Raw genomic sequence first — 16508 nt, 5'->3', positions numbered from 1 at the left:
AAATCTATTTTTAGTAATAATTCTCGTGCACGTTGTTTTTATATGCATCTGCTTAGGGAGCGATCAGTTTTTACGGCCGGGGGTGGGCCTGTGACTTTTTGTTCATGTTGTACTTGAAAGTGGTGACCCCCTGCAATTCATCCACAAAACAGTCCAACCCCCTCTGACAAATAAAAAACACAATGACCCCCCCCCCCATCTGTTGACAAGAAACACTCTTTTTGTTCTTGCAAAAGACACTCTATTTTCAAAGCAAAATATCGCACACTGCATAGTTAATTTTACATGTTACATTTTCAGTAATTTTAAGTGTATCTGGTAAATTGCTAACCAAAATTCATTGTTTCACATGTATAAAGCTCTTTAGATAGGAACCCTATGAGAAGTATGATTCACGGACATACAAAATATTCATGGTTTAGTAACCAAGAGTTCTAGGATATCTCTTAGATTGAGTGAACTATTAATATGGATTAATTCAGCTAATTATCAAGTACAATATTATAAATGGAGTTAATATACTTGTAAGCCCATGTTAATAACTATCACACATAATGATGTACTTGCATCATATAATGAATTGTTTGCATCATATAAAGATATGTTCACATCATATAGTCAATATATTGTTTCCTTTAGGTTTAACACAACTGTGGCTTTAAAAAATTCCATACATGTACACGTTTGCACTCCTCAAGGCACTTGTTTGTCCTGTTCATAATTGTTCAGTTTAATCATGGCACCGACTCAAAACTCCACCCCACCCCCATTCATTGACCACACTGCTGATTTTTAGAAAAGTTCTGTCTTGTGTGACCCAGGAACTGTCGACGTAGACTCAACAATGGACTGAATTAGTGAATACAAGTACTTGGGCATCTTGGGTACTTGATTGTACATGCAGATATTGTTTGCTGGGGGTGCGGTGGTGTCCCAACATGATTGCTAAGGCTAAATCAGATCAAACAAGTGTGATAATTATCGGTAAACAAAGTGAAAGTATTGATAAACGAATGTGTTACGTCACTGGCTCATAGTTTTGTAAATGAGCCTTTAAGCTTCCCATTCTCCGGTCTATGCAGAGTGCAAAAATCTACATATTTCTACCATTAACACTGAGACTGAGATAGCCATAAAACGAACCGTTCAAACAAAAATCATCCATTTTATCTGTTCTTAAATATAGCAACCGCGGCCGTCCTTTGCACTCAGTCTATAATACTATCTTTTTGTGGATTTACTTCGTTGAACTGTACACTGTTTTAATTGTTATATCATGGTGGTGTTAACATCGTAATCATTTATACTGAGAATAAAACAGAAACTACTATAGTTTGATTTAAACATGCGAACTTGGTTTATTTCTGTGTGTCCTTTCCTACTTAAACAAAATAAATTATGTGAATTTTTTCTATTCTAAGAAAGTGTTACACAAAAGCTGTTACTAAGTTGATCAAGACAATGTGTTCTGATGCACATTGTTGTAAAAGTTAAAACGATATATTCAAGTACATGGAATTCGGATAACTTGACTTTTACTTGTACATCTCTTAGATACAACAATACATCCATCCCCCAAAAATGTACATGTCTGTCGTACATTTATATGTACGACATATAAATGTACGACAGGTGAGAATCGTGGAAAAGAAGCAGCAAGCTCTTGACTTACGAAAATTCTATACATGTACGGTTGGTTTGTGACTTTATAAAAAGTCTGTTATACACAAAATATATATCATTTTTGTCAATTATGACAGTGTTTGGTTTACTTAGTAAGTTCATGTCTTAAAGACCAGAGAAGACAGCATATATCCAGATTTGAACAGTAGAACTGCAACCTGGCCGAGGTAAAAGTAGATAAAATGCTTGGTCTCATCTGTCACATAACTACCGAAGTTCCGGTCGACGATGCAATGCCAGGTTGGGTTGTACTTTTTGTCGAATTCCTTCTTGATGTAGGCAGCAATGTCCTTCTCAATGTTGAATTTTTATTGAATTTTTAAATTGACAGATTATGTGTTCAGGTTGTGTTTGACGCGCAAAATATAAACGTCAAAAACGCTAGAAATTCAAAGGAAATGATTTTTTTCTCTCTCGAAAGTTTATCAACCACAAAAATCAATATTTATATCTCCCAGGTCAGATTTGTTTTGTATATGTTGTGCAATTGCGAACAATAGCCACTTCAGGTATCAGACGATAGTGAATTCACTTAACAAGTGTTGAGTATGTTGAGTATTACTCGCTTTCATACATATTAAAATTGGGACGTTATTACTCAAGGTATCTCCTTTTATTTCACTTGTTTCTTACCTGTTTGTAGTTTAAAGGAAGATCAATAAATAAGCAAACGATGAATTTCCTTCTTGATGCTCATCTTTCTGGGCTATATGTATATCTAGTTTTGAAGTGGGAGTAGCGACCAAGGAGAGGCAATTTAAAGTTTACATGTACCTGCCTGCGCTGCCAGTCAATGTATCACATTTGTGCTGATTGGGTTACTGGTTTAATTTCCCATTCTCAATAGTCAAAAGTATCGTTCTTTGTCGGCAGTCTCTATCAACTCAACCCCCCCCCCCTTTGTTTGTGCCGAGCGTTGATTCATGCAAATCAAGCGTACCTTTCTTTCAATTCGATGCCAGATCGTATCGTCCATCGGCGTATTATATCATCCCACATTGCAATGCGTTTCTGTTCGTTTCATACCTGTAAGCTCTGTGTAAGCCCAACACTTCAGAGCGCACACTTACATATATATATAATATACTCATGCATGAACAAATTAATCGATGTGTGTACAATGTTTGACCTTATCGCTTATTTGTGTGTGAAATAATCAAAAGACAGAGAAAAATCAAATTGGGGAATAGTTAATTAACGTTCGGTTGGACTCGGATCTGTTCGGGAGTCACATGATACGGCAACCCTGACGAATGATCTCCTTACGCGTTGTGCATCCTTTGTGCGCCGTTTGTTTCCTTGTCCATGTTTCTTGTTCGCACGAGGCATATCGTTGTTAGGAAATACTCGTCCATGTAAACTGACTTTCTGATAATTTAGGAAGAAGTTAGATTTTGTGAAAGTTCTGAGTTGGTTCGATCTGTCTGGCCTTTCAACGGAGAATATATTCATCATGTCAAGCGTTGTACGTGGACCAGCCGGAAACAACGAGTGTAGAATTTATGTTGGTAATTTACCGCCCGATATTCGTGTAAAAGACATCGAAGATATATTCTACAAGTACGGTAAAATTCAAGACATTGACCTGAAGAACAGACGAGGTCCACCGTTCGCATTTGTAGAATTCGAAGACAAGAGGTACGTGTTTGTGTTTGAAAATTTAACCATTTAGTCTCCGCAACTCTCGTGCATGGCGTCACTCAAACGTACTCTGCTATGCTGGCACTGCAGGTCTGAGAATGATTTATGGTGAAATCGTTTGTATTGCACATTTTTCTCGCCATTATTACTAGGTATTGGCGACTGAATGCAGCAATATTAGTGCGTTTTTGAAAAGGCAAAACAACGGCTTTCTTAACATTACGTATGCATATGGTATTGTATGTGTAACCATGAATTATCGATTGGCGTGTGTAGTTGTACTTGCACCAGCATGGTACTATTGACAATATCTGACTCCAAGGCTAAACATCATTATAGAAAAAGGCGGGAAAATAAGTACACGCCAGGAAATATAAAATCATGGGTATGGAAATATTAAATCAATAGAGGCCACTAGCTTTTAATGTAGTCATCAAATTGTTGATAATTTCTCAGAAGCGAGAAAGATTTCATTTCAACAAAAAGGAAGCCATTGTCCACATTTTGAAATTGGTTTTGTTTACATTTAAGGTTGATCAGTTTAAATTCCCATCGTCTCTGTGTTTCCAAGCACAGAGAATATTTGAAGAGGTACACAGACCAGAAGTTATATTCACAAACACTTGTGAAGTTCTATTTCACATTCTCACATCATAATCAGTTTTCCAGGCATGTGTATCTTTAGACTTTATAAAAAACGACCCAATAGCATATTATATTGAGTCAAATGAATATATTGGTATTGATTTTTCAATTTAATTATGTTTTTGCAATCTTTGCAGGGATGCAGATGATGCTGTCAGGGGACGGGATGAACATGATTATGATGGTTATAAACTGCGAGTTGAATTCCCAAGAGGTGGACGTGGTGCCTATGGTGGAGGCGGCGGTGGTGGATACGGACGTGGCCGTGGTGGAGGAGGTGGTGGTGGTGGTGGCGGCAGAGGTTCACAATCTGCACGGAGATCCAAATACAGATGTCTTGTTTCAGGTAAACTGGAAGTATTATATCTTCAATGATGTGTACTGTAGATTGTATAGGGAGATATTGCAGCCACTGAGCATACTAGCTATGGTGAACCTTGCACAATTTAAGCACAGCTGAAGTCATAACGTTTTCAAATTATATGCACTAATCCAAATCAAGGGAAAGAATAACAGTTGAATTTGTTGAAAAGAAAAGGGATGCAAGGTCAGTTAGTTTAATTAACACCCTACAATCTTGTGCAAGTGAACAAGTTCTAATTTCATTAACAGTAGTAGTAGTCTAGTTCCTATACAGTATCAGTACTATTTATACCTCCACTAACCCTAACTGGTTAGAAACCACAGTTGGCATCCAGACTACAGTAGTAGTAGTTAATTTAATTACTTGAAAGAATTCTGAGTACCTGAAATAGAATATTATTGCCTAGGCACATCCTAAAAATGGTCGACATGCGCCACACACTGCACATGCATTACTATAGGCATGCATGAAAATAATTCAACCTTTTCGTTCTATATTGACCCACTAACATGAGGTAAGAGTTATTGCAGGTACCAAGAATTAGTGGGGAGGAATCCATTACTCAATACAAGTGTAGGGGAAAACTTTGAAACATAAAAGAAATGTTTTCAAAGTGACATTTCTCTTCAGAATGACCTGCTCATCACCAATAAGTTGACTCATAATTACATTTAACAACTTTCATGGAATTCTGTGCAGATTTGCCACCAACTGGTAGCTGGCAGGATTTAAAAGACCACATGAGAGAGGCTGGTGATGTGTGTTTTGCTGACGTCTACCAAGATGGATCAGGATGTGTTGAATTTCTGAGGTATGAAGACATGAAGTATGCTGCTAAACAGCTGGATGATACTAAGTTTAGGTCACACGAGGTAAGTTGTTGAATAGAAAGTCATATAATAGTCCTGTAGTGAGTGGTATATTATCCCTAGTGATGAAAACAATGTCGGTGAAAAGATTTAAATGAGGGTAGAATTGTTTGAAAATTTAATAAACATTATATACAACTATATACCTTCACAGTACTAAAACTTCAGAATCTTTCTACAACAAAATTTGGGTTAATTCTTTTGTACAGAATGTAGTCTATACTCTGATGTGGCTGGTATTTATTCAGGACAAACATCATCAGATACTTTTTTTATGCCAGTCATATCGTTTTGTGAAGATACGGTTACAGTGTAACTGTGTTTTTGCATTGTCACAAGTCTGTATGTGTGCTAGTCATTGTCACAAGAATGGGTCTCAATGCACTGTTTTTCCTATCATAGGGAGAAGTGTCGTACATCCGTGTCAAGGAAGACTATCCATACAGGCCTAGGTCTTATAGCCGATCCAGGTCACGCAGCTCTACGCCTCCTCGTAGGAGGCGACCTTCACCAAGATACACACCACGTCGCTCAAGGTCCAGGTCGAGATCATAAACTCCATCATGGGAATGCCAAGTTTGTTGGCTTCCTGTTTGCCAAGATTTGTCAATACTTTCCAGACATTTTGAGGGGGATATATTTTCGTTCGTTTGCAGATCAAGAAGGAGGAAGTCATGTGTGATGCACATTGTCTGTAAACATTCTACGTCAAGTATAAGCAGAGTTGAGAGACATTATTCAAGGTCAAGATTTTAAACAGATACCAGTATTATGTACTTGCTGCCTAGATATTTTTGATAATAATCCAGAATCTGTGATTGTCAGGGGGTTTCTTTAATTAAGTCTTTGGTGCAGCTTGTTGTACAGTAGTAGAGTCAACCATGTGAACTTTGTATCAAATGTATCCAGTACTATACATAAAATGTAATTTTTGTTTATTTTGTATTTTTTGGGGGGCAGCAAATTTTGGGTTGTATAGTTGTCAGTCTGGGCAAGTTTAGGGTTATATTGTCAAGTCGGGGCCTCAAACGTTATGTGTATAGCTGTACAAACGGTGTATGCCTTTTGACACGTACCAATGTAATAAACCTTCATTTTTCTTTCTTTTCACATTGTATACACTCCTTCAGATAAAGTGGCTAGAGAGAGTCTTGCAGGTAATGAGAGAAAAACAGGAATAGGATAACGATTGAAAGGGAAACTCGAAAACCATGTCATGTGTGGATTGTCAACGTAGTAAAGGGACTTTCAACAGGGAAAAAGTGGATGAGTGAGTGATGGCTTCATGAGGAGCATGTGATTCATTCGCTGGAATACACATTGCATTAATGGTATGCCCAACTTAGTAATGCTTGTTTCTCATCCGTCCAAACTTTCACATGACAAAATGGATTTCATTGGCAGTTAGCGAGATCTTTCTCATCCACAAAAATCATACTGTGAGCTACAGTTAGGAATGATTGTTGGCATCAACCCCTTGACCTATAATTATGTTGTATTTTATTACCTGAAAAAAACTTCACTAACCTGGTTTGTTTGTTTGTTTTTTTACTGTTCTCCCCTGTGCATGTTTTGTAACTGTTCAGTGAGGTAAGCCCGATAGTCTTTGAGTGAACCTGTCTTGTAGCGGCCTAACCATTTTCTAACCAACCATATAAAATTTAATCCTTAGTTGTTTGGCTATGCAGGGACAAGATATTTACTATAACAAGAAATGCTGTAAAAAAAACACATGGCATGTTTGCATAAAGATTTTAGTGTTGATTGCCTCTTGATCAGATCAGGACACATTCTAACACCATTCCTTGTTTGAATTGAAGGTCGGATTACGCATAGGACATCTCATCCCCCAATGTCATGGAGGAGGGTGTTACAGATGTCGGGACACTTGTATGTAAGATCGGTCATGGCAGGAGACAAGAAAGCGAAAAGGACAGGAAACCCTTAAATTCGGACAAAAAATTAAAGAAAGAGTCAGGAGCTGCTGCCAAAGTTGGATTCAAAATTCAGCAGTTCATCAGGATTTCATAAAGGAGTACAAATTTATGGTCCAAATGGCCTGGGAAAACGAAAATAGGATCAAGCAATTGACACATGGCGTCGTAGGACCTCCTTGGATCAGGATTTCAGGATTCCTCTCAGGGTAAATTCACTGATGTCAGTGCATTGTTTGTAGCCAAGCAAAAAAAAATTTCAATTCGCAATCGTTTCGGCATGGCTACACCAAAATAACAAAATCTAGACCATTTTCGCAAATTTCCCTTCGTTGTGGCACAACTACACACCAAAATAACAAATTCTAGGTCATTTTCGCAAATTTCCCCTAAGTTCCAAGTGCTCATGTCCAAGTTCTAAATTAAACGTGACATGACAAAATAGATTTCCTTGTTTAGCTTTCCTGGCAAGGACAAGTCCAATTTCTGTGTTTCTTTTTTTGCATGTTTCTAACCATTTAACAGATTCACAGGTGCAGTACAGAAGAGGGGCCAGTACATCTAGGCTTAATAACAGTTGTGACAAGTCCGGTCACCAGGAGTTCACTAGTTCAGTGGACTGGCTTCACTATCTTGGTGAAACCTTTGTTTTGGATGACCCCTGTCATTCAGGTTGTCTGTCCATGCACTGGTTCAGCGGATTCACAACAAAATCTAGATAAACCTGTTTGGATGACCCCTACCTTTCATGTGGTCCATTCACTGGTTCAGTGAGTTACAATACCGTTCAGGTTGTCTATACAAAGACCTTGTCAGGCTCAGGGTGAATCTAAGGTTGACAATTTATGATGTTCATTATTCTGATATTATTTTCTATTTGATGTTCCTTGTAGACTATTTTTTAGCGGAATAAAACAGTAATACGCATACATGATGAAATTATGTTGTGTTTTATTTGTTGAGTGAAGTGATGGCTAGGTGTTATTGGTTGTGTACAAATACTTTGTTGTAAATGGTAAGGGTAGACACATAGGTGCATACACTACAGTAACATTATATACCCTGCTACTCTCAATGACTGAATAATCTTGGGCCTTTCAATTAACAAAACCCACCTGTAGATTATAATCTAGACATGCACATAAATTGTATTCAGTAGTAACTTGACTGAAAGCCAAGTTGCTATCATAGTGGTATGCTAATTACTGATTCAAAACAGTCAATCACATTCCTTGACATTTCAAGGACAAACTTAACTATTCATACATGTACATGTTAAGTGATCATGAATTTTCCCAGTTCAGTACATGTTTTTGACCTTGCAAGACTACAAGTGAAGTGAAAATCCATCTTTCTACATAATTTTCATCCTTTTTATTAAATAACTTCATGTACATTGTCATAGAAAAAATGATTGTAAGGGAAATCATAAAATTAGAGTGAAATGTCCACCATGTGAATTTAAGGTCATTTTGTCATCCTGCATCAGGTGTGTAAAACCGCAGGAAATAGTTCTTGTCACACACACAACCAAGGGATTTGGTGATATTTTCAAAACCTTGGTCCAAATAGGCAAGATGTCCTTGGAATATTTGTTATACCTAGAGTCCTAGTGAGGAATGAGTACAACACCATAGCTTTATGAAGCCTCTATCCAGTGAAGCTGATCACACGGTATGTTCAGGTTCACCTTGATGTTTTGACAGATCTGTCTCTCCGCTTCTCAAAGGAATATTGCCTGTAAGAGGGAACAATTGTCAAATATATATACTGGTATGTTCAGGTAATGTTACAGAAACAATGTCTCAAAAGATTACAAAGTTTGACCACAAGAGGGCACTGTTTGAGAGTATTTCCCTTCCGAATTGCACAGCTGAAAGCATTCTGTGACAGTTCAAACATTCTTCCTTTTTTTTATGTGACTTTTATAATCTCATTAAATTCTTGTGTGTAATTGTATTGACTGTTGCACAGATGATACATGTACTACATTCTTTGACACTATCAAAATTAGCCGATATAGAAATATTGTTACCTGGAGGTGCCACAAAGTATTCTTCACACACTTCAGCTGCATTTTGCATTACTTCTTTTATACAATATCCTTCTTTCACTTCATCCTTTCTCAAATAAAGTGACCTGGGAATACAAAAATATGACCTGTCAAACAAACTGATAATAGTTCTAAAGTTTACAGAAACATGAGCCCCATTATCACAAAATTCAATGGTGAAGGTACTGAATGAACTATATACCATAGTTCTATTTTTATGGATAAATTATGAAATCTAAATTTGAAAATTTACAACAAAAGTAGTGGAATAATTGATCTTCACACATTAGGCAAAAAAAAAAGAATTGTTTGTGGTGTGACGATGCGATTTTTTTTTTTATTCTCGACAAACCTGTCACTTCATCTGCTATTTGTGACAGTTACTGTTCTTTTTATTTAGTACTTTAGAGCAAGTGTGTATGTGAGGCAGATGTCATTTGCTTGTTCACGATTGGCTCTGCAGTTGTCTTCACTGAAGTAGAGGGGGGGGGGGGGGTTATTTTTGTGTTTTCCCCCTGGATCTGCAGACTGCATAGGCTGAACAAACACGAAAATTAAAAAAAGACTGCTGCAAGGGTATTTAAGTGATGTGCACGTTGATCAGAAACAATTCTTTTTTCTTTTTTTTTTTTGCCTTAATGTAGTGTCAATAAGCTTACAATATAACACCATTTCTTTGAATAGATTAAAATACCATCAGTCTGCTAGCTAGCAAAACTAAGAAAGCGAATCATTTGCACCATAATGTATTGATAATTATCAACCATATACCAGGTAATTATGTTGTCAAGAACTTCAAGTTTATAGTCACAGTGGAATGTTATGTCTGTTCACTGCAACGTTGACATACATCATTGGCTGGTCGCTCCCCCTAGCCCTTGCATCAACACTGCACTGTTGAGATCCATTCTTAGCCGGTTGTACCTCCTAGCCCTCGCATCAACATGGCTAGGAGGTATGATCAGCTAACAATGGATCTCAACAGCACAGTAAACAGACTATTATTCTAGGTATGAAGACAAGTGTAATTGGGAATTGCAGGCACAAGATGGCTTTATTTAGCAATGTGAAAACTCAGTTTGACACTACTCTTTACCTGTCTTCAAGCACAGTAGACATTGGTTCAACCCCTGCTGTATCCACTACGAATAATTGATCAGCAAATCTGACTGCTCTGGATAATCTTTCCACACCCGCACTGTCACTGAATTTAACTAATGCTAGTCTTTCTAAGCGACGGACAGTTTCAGCATCTATGTGTGTTTCATCTGGTAAATTATCTGGATCTATTTCAATCCAGGTTGGTTTGTCAGGAATCTGAAATAGAGATATTCTGGGTTAATAGTGGAAGGTGACATCACAAGCTGACATCACCTATGTAACAAATAAATAAATAATAAACAAAAAATAAATATACATAATTTCACTCAAAATATGTGAGTAACACCATAAATTTTACACATTTAGATTGTGTAATGTAACCATGGTGATCTTTACCCATCCCACCCCAATCCCACCAACTTACAAGCTATAGTCCTGATTGCTAATAGAATAAGTCGGTACTTGATTCTGACATTGTTACTTTCCTTGCGAGTCAGAACCAAGTTCCAGCTTACTCCGTCTGCAAGCAGGACTAACCAAGCTGTCAATGTCATATTGAACTTTTGTGAACCTTGGAATAATTATATTGACAGTATAATTACTCCAAGTGTGAACTATGCAAGTTTTATTAATTTTTACAAACATTCATACGATTTAATAATACCATGAATATTTTTGAAAATGTGTATAGTTGTTGTTTGATTCCCGTGAGGTAACTATGCCAACGTGTACATTGATTTTTAAAAAAATATCAAATAAGTGTCTTCATCCCGGTACGGTTTTCATCAACTGATCAATGTCTACAAGTGAAACGAGGGCGCTGTGCAAATGCGAGCTCATTCCTCGTCGTATCGACACTGCAGCGCACTGCTGATGGATGATGAAACATTTCCCGGCTTGTTATCATCCTCTCACCTTTGAAGATATGCCCCGAATTGCAATCCATGGTACGAATTTAACGAGTTGATGTAAGTTCCTCCCTACTTGCATCATCATCAACATCATCATGTAACGTACTTGGCTCGCTACTCAGTGTGAAACACATGACATGGGCGCAGCCATTTTGTTGATAATTTTTTCACAAAATAGTCCCACTATAAATTATGCCGCCGGTATATTCGAAATTGTCGTACGTATTGTCTATACATGTACTAGAAAAATGAAAATGAAATAGGAAACAGCTAGATATGTTTTATTTGTAATAAACGATATGTAAACTCATTCGATCTAGATGTATTTTTGCACTATTTGTTCGGAAAGAAGAATACATGAAGAAATGAGTAGTGATATTTCCGTGTCATTTCATTTCACGTGTGTACAGTGTAGGCAGCTCGACAGGCGACGTCCGGACGTCCACAATCATGAACAGTGTTGGAGAAGAGTGCAATGAGCTAAAGAGAGAATACGACGCTTGTTTCAATACTTGGTTCAGTGAAAAGTTTCTCAAAGGAGATCATAATGATCCATGTCAAGGAGTTTTTAAAAAATATCAAGAATGTGTGAAGGTAAGTTATAATTTATAAAACGTAGTTGAAACGTAACCCTGGTTACGAATTACAGTACCTCTCACTCTTATAATTAGGAGGGGGTGGGGATAGTCCTGCTTGCAACCAGACTAAGTCGGACAATGTCAGAATCGAGTCCCGTACAAGCAGGACTGAGATGGGGAGGTGGATTAATACAGTATACAAGTATGGCATTTATATTTCATAGATATATAGATAGACAGACAGACAGAGACAGGCAGGCAGGTAGGTTGATACTTGATAGACAGACAGATAGTTCTTTATCAAGTTTATGTACAAGACATTTCCTTCCATGTGTAAAGCATTGGTACGTGATAGCTATGTGACTGATTATAGAGGAGAGGTTATAGCTGATAATATGGTAAATTGTGTGTACCCATACTCAAGGTCAACAAACATGAGGAATCAGTCATTTTCTTTGGGGGGCTCAGCTTCATGATTGATATTGCTATGACTATAGGAAAGCGATGCTGGGACAATGGAAATCAAAACGTCAGATGAGTTTTCTAATTACTGAGGAATAGAATGATTGGTGTCAATGCAGAGTTTTTCAACTACAGAGTCGTTATGTTGTTGAAAGCACATGGTCATGGAAACCCTGCAGCATATACATCCAGAGCTAGTCAAAACCATAGACCCTCCACCAAGTCTATGTCAAAACATGGTCTGTAAGATACAATGTGTCAGGGCGCCCTCAGCCTACCTCTCTCGGAGATGGAAGATGAGGGTAAAATAACACAGCATATCTTACAGTCTTGTCAAAACATTACACATAGCCCATTATATTATATTTGGGTTGGTGTGTCTTGTATCATTTGCTCAGACACAACCTTATGATACCTAGGGTCTTACATACCTCAATATTGACAAGGCTTGTAATACATAATATTAAGTACCATAATATATACTTTGTTCACTCTACTCCTCTACATAAACATACATGTAATGGTCAGCTGAGATCATTTCAGACAAGATCTGTGTTCTGAGTTTGGATTTGACCAAAGTATTCTTGGAACTCATGCTTCTTCTTATATTATTTACTGTTACAGAATGCCATGAAATCCAAGGCCATCAATTTAGAAGAAGTAGAGAAAAAAATCCTAGGAACAAGTAATGAACAAAAAGCTCCCGAAAATCTCAAGACAGAGACAAAAACAAAGGTAGCTTCCAAAGGCTGAATTGCAGTGAAAAATCTTGGGAGATGTCTGATTCAATGCAATGAGCAATTCGATACCAACAACTATCTCTTCACAAAGTGGTCTTATTTACAGAGTACCATGTGAAATGTATGACTGAAATCAACAGTAGAATAGGTGTAATGCTGCCACAGCAAAAAAAGGGACATTGCCAACCATCTCCATAATGGAAGAGACTAAGTAACAACCCTATGGTCTCCATAACACAAAAGACAATATATAAATACACACTCAAGTTATTTGAACATGAAATTGTTAGTGAGTATATTCAATATTTTAAATCAGGATCACAGTTCAAATTAAAACTACACATAGTCTCATAGTCAGGGGTTCTAAATGTAAAACTCATAGAATCCACATTCTCATGCAAATCTTGATGATCGTCATACAACAAAATTTGACCAAGCATCCAAATTAACCTGTCTCATGCTGTGCTAAAATTACCTACTAGCAACAAGTTCTGTATTTATCATAGTGTGGTTCACTTGCTGGTGTTTACATGTAATTGTAAACAAATTGTTGATAAGGCCAACATTGGCTAGGCTACCAGACATATTACATTACGCACACACACACCCATGTACTAAAACTAACAACTTTATTGAAAACTGTAAACTCAGTGCATGGCTGGTGTTCGGTGGCATGCAACAAGTCATGCGTGAATGTGTAGTGATACTGATAGCTAGATTTATCTGATAACAGTTTGTCTTTATAGCGATGAATGACTTACACTATTATTTTAAGCAGAGGAACTCATCACAGATGGGTAGTTTTAGCAGCGCTTGTGACAGGAAAAGTGGGACAGTTAAATTTTGTTGTAGATATATACTGTAACCATGACAGTGTACTCAAATCAAGTGTACAGTGTTGCTCTTAAAATGAAATAAACTGTCAACGATGATAAGTATTTTAATAGTTGCTTCCAAAGAAAGGACCAATGTATGATAGGGTGCTATGATTGCTGTATCCAGTGTGATAGTAAATAATGTTATATATTATATGACAGACGAAAGAGTAGTATAGTGTATTTGAGAGAGAATCAATAATTAACATATGAAAAATAAAAATTTTATGTAATACTTTCCCTGAGTTAGGTAATGTGTTTCTTGTATGGAAGTCAGAATATGTGGGCAAATAGTATCACTGTATGTCATCTTGTATGGAGATCGGAGATGATTTACAATGAGAGGAGATTATGTAGTCATATCATGATTACAGCACAATGGCATATACTGTTATACACACAATGATCTACATACACATACCTATACACTCAACACACATGCATACAGTATCTACATAATCCAACATGTGTATATACATACTGTGATACATTAAAAAAATACATGCATACATACTGTGATACATACACACGAACAGTGATACATACATAGCATGATACGTACACATACTGTGATACATATACATACTGTGATACATACATACTACGCACACACAACAGTAAAACTCAACTATTCATAATTCTACATACATGAAAACAATACTGACATCACTTTATTATAATTTAATCAAAAAGTTTTTTATTAATTTATGTGACAGAGATGGTCATACATATTTGCTGTATCCATTACAGTTGCAATCTACAATCCATACAGAGAACCTGCAAATATTTTATATTTTGTTACATTTAAATCTACACAAAGACGTGTCAAGGTGTTAGCATGGAGGAAATTAACTCTTCTTGCAATTATTTCTATACAACTTGAAATTGAAGCTGCAACTATCCCTTCAATCCTCTATATAAAATTACACATTTTTCTCACCAGATTGGTATCAACCTCAGTGTGGTCCCATACAATTGGACTATACCATTAATAAATAGGAGGTTCCAATGTTAAATCCATGAGGGAATCCCTGTATAGTTTAATTAAGCCAGAAATAAAGTCTGTTTTACTTTGATAATGCAGTCATCTAATTTTACAATCGTACAAAACACTATCAGAACCGGCATTTTCAACACAAGATTCGACCACAAGTGCTTTTTCTGAACTTCAGTTAAATCGTAAATTTGCTGTTTTGAAGAAAACAAACAAAACAATACAATTCAAAGAGTACTTTATAAAGTCCTTGTTAGAAATGATACTGTATGCATGAGAAATTGTGAAAATAACAAAACTATTACAGTAATACCAATATCATATATTAAAGCTTCATATGTATTTTATTTTACGACGCTTAGAATGTAATTTTTGGTCCTTGTTTCCCTTTCTTTGAATGTCTGTCTGTCTGTCTGTCTGTCTGTCTGTCTGTATGTGTCCATCTCTCTCATTCTCTGTGGCTGATGAGGCTTGTAGCATGTAATCTTTGGTCTTCGTTTTTTTCCCCTCTCCCATGGAAATCTCTCTCTTTGTAAGTGTCTTATGAGGATCCTTGTTTCTCTTTCTCCAATTTTCAGTTTTATCTCAGTGTCTGTCTGTCTGTCTGTCTGTCTGTCTGTGTCTCTATCAATCTCTCTCTCTCTTTCACTGTGTCTGTCTGTCTGTCTGTCTGTCTGTCTGTCTGTCGTCCGGTCTTTGTCTTTATGTCTATGTCCCTGTTTCTCTCTTTTGCCCACATCGTTCTTTCAACAGACCAAACATTAAGATCTAAGCTGTGTGAGGAGAAACTACCAGTTTTTGTTTATAAACTGAATAATTACAGTAAATGTAAATTGGATATTTTGATATATTCTGGTTACGTTGGTTTAATCTATCCAGCTGCTTTCATCACATCTTAAAGCCTCAGAAGCAAATATATCAAACACGGTCGACAATTTCCAAGTTGCCACAATTCATGTGATCAAATTTGTTAATATCGTTACATTCAATTTATGATATTTGAGAAATAATACTATTATTGAGTCATAATTCATACAATTATGGTTAAATTAAACTAAAATTTGATCATTCTGATAATCAATACATCAAATTAATTATACACATCCAATATGCAAATTATCAATCATTTATATGTACTTCTACAAATCATGGCCGGAATAATTAGAGTAAACAAAAAACAAACACGAGTACTGGACATTCAAAAATATACTTTTTGGAGTGTAAAATCTCACTACACAATATATAGGAAACTGTGAAATGCTTCTTCAGGAATAGTTCCATGGAATTTCACTAAAATACATTATTCCTAGTATGGAAAAAGGGAAAGGTTTCAGGGAAATGTAAAATATTCCAAACAATATTAACCCCCATGAAAGTGTTGCCAGCAGTAAGCATTTGGCTGCATGTTCATCTATGCCTTTCCCTGACAGAGAGAAAATAGATTATTATCCAATCTGCATATTTCCAGAAAACTACAAAATATGCAAATTCAAGCAAGGTGAATATCAAAATTTGAAAACTTGTGGCAAATTTCTTTCACTCTTGAAAATTCCGGTGTTTCTCTCTCTTTTTTTATACCTATACTATCAGCTTTTCTTAGATTGTGCTGAAAAAGTCTACCACAATTTAGAGAATGAGAGTTTAAAATACATCAATAG

The 16508-nt window shown here is 36.5% G+C and overlaps 3 protein-coding genes across 5 annotated transcripts; 2 read left to right on the top strand and 1 right to left on the bottom strand.

Moving 5' to 3' along the window:
- Positions 1–2917: 2917 nt before the first annotated feature.
- LOC144449092 (serine/arginine-rich splicing factor 1-like) lies at positions 2918–8056 on the top strand. 3 transcript variants are annotated; one of them, XR_013482153.1, is made up of 5 exons: positions 2918–3321; positions 4107–4315; positions 5033–5205; positions 5605–5945; positions 6333–8056. XR_013482153.1 is itself a non-coding variant. In XM_078139515.1 (4 exons), exons 1-4 carry the CDS (start codon positions 3137–3139, stop codon positions 5755–5757), a joined length of 720 nt encoding a protein of 239 aa, XP_077995641.1. In that variant the 5' UTR covers positions 2918–3136; the 3' UTR covers positions 5758–8056. The 3 variants fall into 3 exon arrangements, 1 of the variants encoding a protein (XP_077995641.1); XR_013482152.1 differs by having other exon boundaries at positions 5605–6533; positions 7023–8056; XM_078139515.1 differs by having other exon boundaries at positions 5605–8056.
- Positions 8057–8084: 28 nt separating this feature from the next.
- LOC144449091 (glutamyl-tRNA(Gln) amidotransferase subunit C, mitochondrial-like) lies at positions 8085–11343 on the bottom strand. Its single transcript, XM_078139514.1, has 4 exons — positions 11206–11343; positions 10286–10506; positions 9172–9275; positions 8085–8874 (listed from the first exon to the last, which is right to left on the bottom strand). The coding sequence occupies exons 1-4, from the start codon at positions 11296–11298 to the stop codon at positions 8804–8806; spliced, it is 489 nt and encodes a 162-aa protein (XP_077995640.1). The 5' UTR covers positions 11299–11343; the 3' UTR covers positions 8085–8803.
- A 267-nt stretch (positions 11344–11610) lies between these two features.
- LOC144449451 (TP53-regulated inhibitor of apoptosis 1-like) lies at positions 11611–14028 on the top strand. The gene is made up of 2 exons (XM_078139985.1): positions 11611–11795; positions 12866–14028. Exons 1-2 carry the CDS (start codon positions 11652–11654, stop codon positions 12992–12994), a joined length of 273 nt encoding a protein of 90 aa, XP_077996111.1. The 5' UTR covers positions 11611–11651; the 3' UTR covers positions 12995–14028.
- Positions 14029–16508: the final 2480 nt, after the last annotated feature.

Source organism: Glandiceps talaboti, chromosome 18, assembly GCF_964340395.1.
Source record: "Glandiceps talaboti chromosome 18, keGlaTala1.1, whole genome shotgun sequence".
NCBI lineage: Eukaryota > Metazoa > Hemichordata > Enteropneusta > Spengelidae > Glandiceps > Glandiceps talaboti.
The sequence above is the reverse complement of the archived record's forward strand: the minus strand, read 5'-3'. Positions and strand labels throughout refer to the sequence as shown.

Coding starts and splice junctions, on each gene's coding strand:
- LOC144449451 (XM_078139985.1), top strand. CDS start 11,652: ATGAACAGTGTTGGAGAAGAGTGCAATGAGCTAAAGAGAGAATACGAC. Junction 11,796..12,865: donor AATATCAAGAATGTGTGAAG/GTAAGTTATAAT, acceptor TTACTGTTACAG/AATGCCATGAAATCCAAGGC.
- LOC144449091 (XM_078139514.1), bottom strand. CDS start 11,298: ATGATGATGTTGATGATGATGCAAGTAGGGAGGAACTTACATCAACTC. Junction 10,507..11,205: donor TTCGGGGCATATCTTCAAAG/GTGAGAGGATGA, acceptor TCTCTATTTCAG/ATTCCTGACAAACCAACCTG. Junction 9,276..10,285: donor TCTACTGTGCTTGAAGACAG/GTAAAGAGTAGT, acceptor TTGTATTCCCAG/GTCACTTTATTTGAGAAAGG.
- LOC144449092 (XM_078139515.1), top strand. CDS start 3,137: ATGTCAAGCGTTGTACGTGGACCAGCCGGAAACAACGAGTGTAGAATT. Junction 3,322..4,106: donor GTAGAATTCGAAGACAAGAG/GTACGTGTTTGT, acceptor CAATCTTTGCAG/GGATGCAGATGATGCTGTCA. Junction 4,316..5,032: donor ATACAGATGTCTTGTTTCAG/GTAAACTGGAAG, acceptor AATTCTGTGCAG/ATTTGCCACCAACTGGTAGC.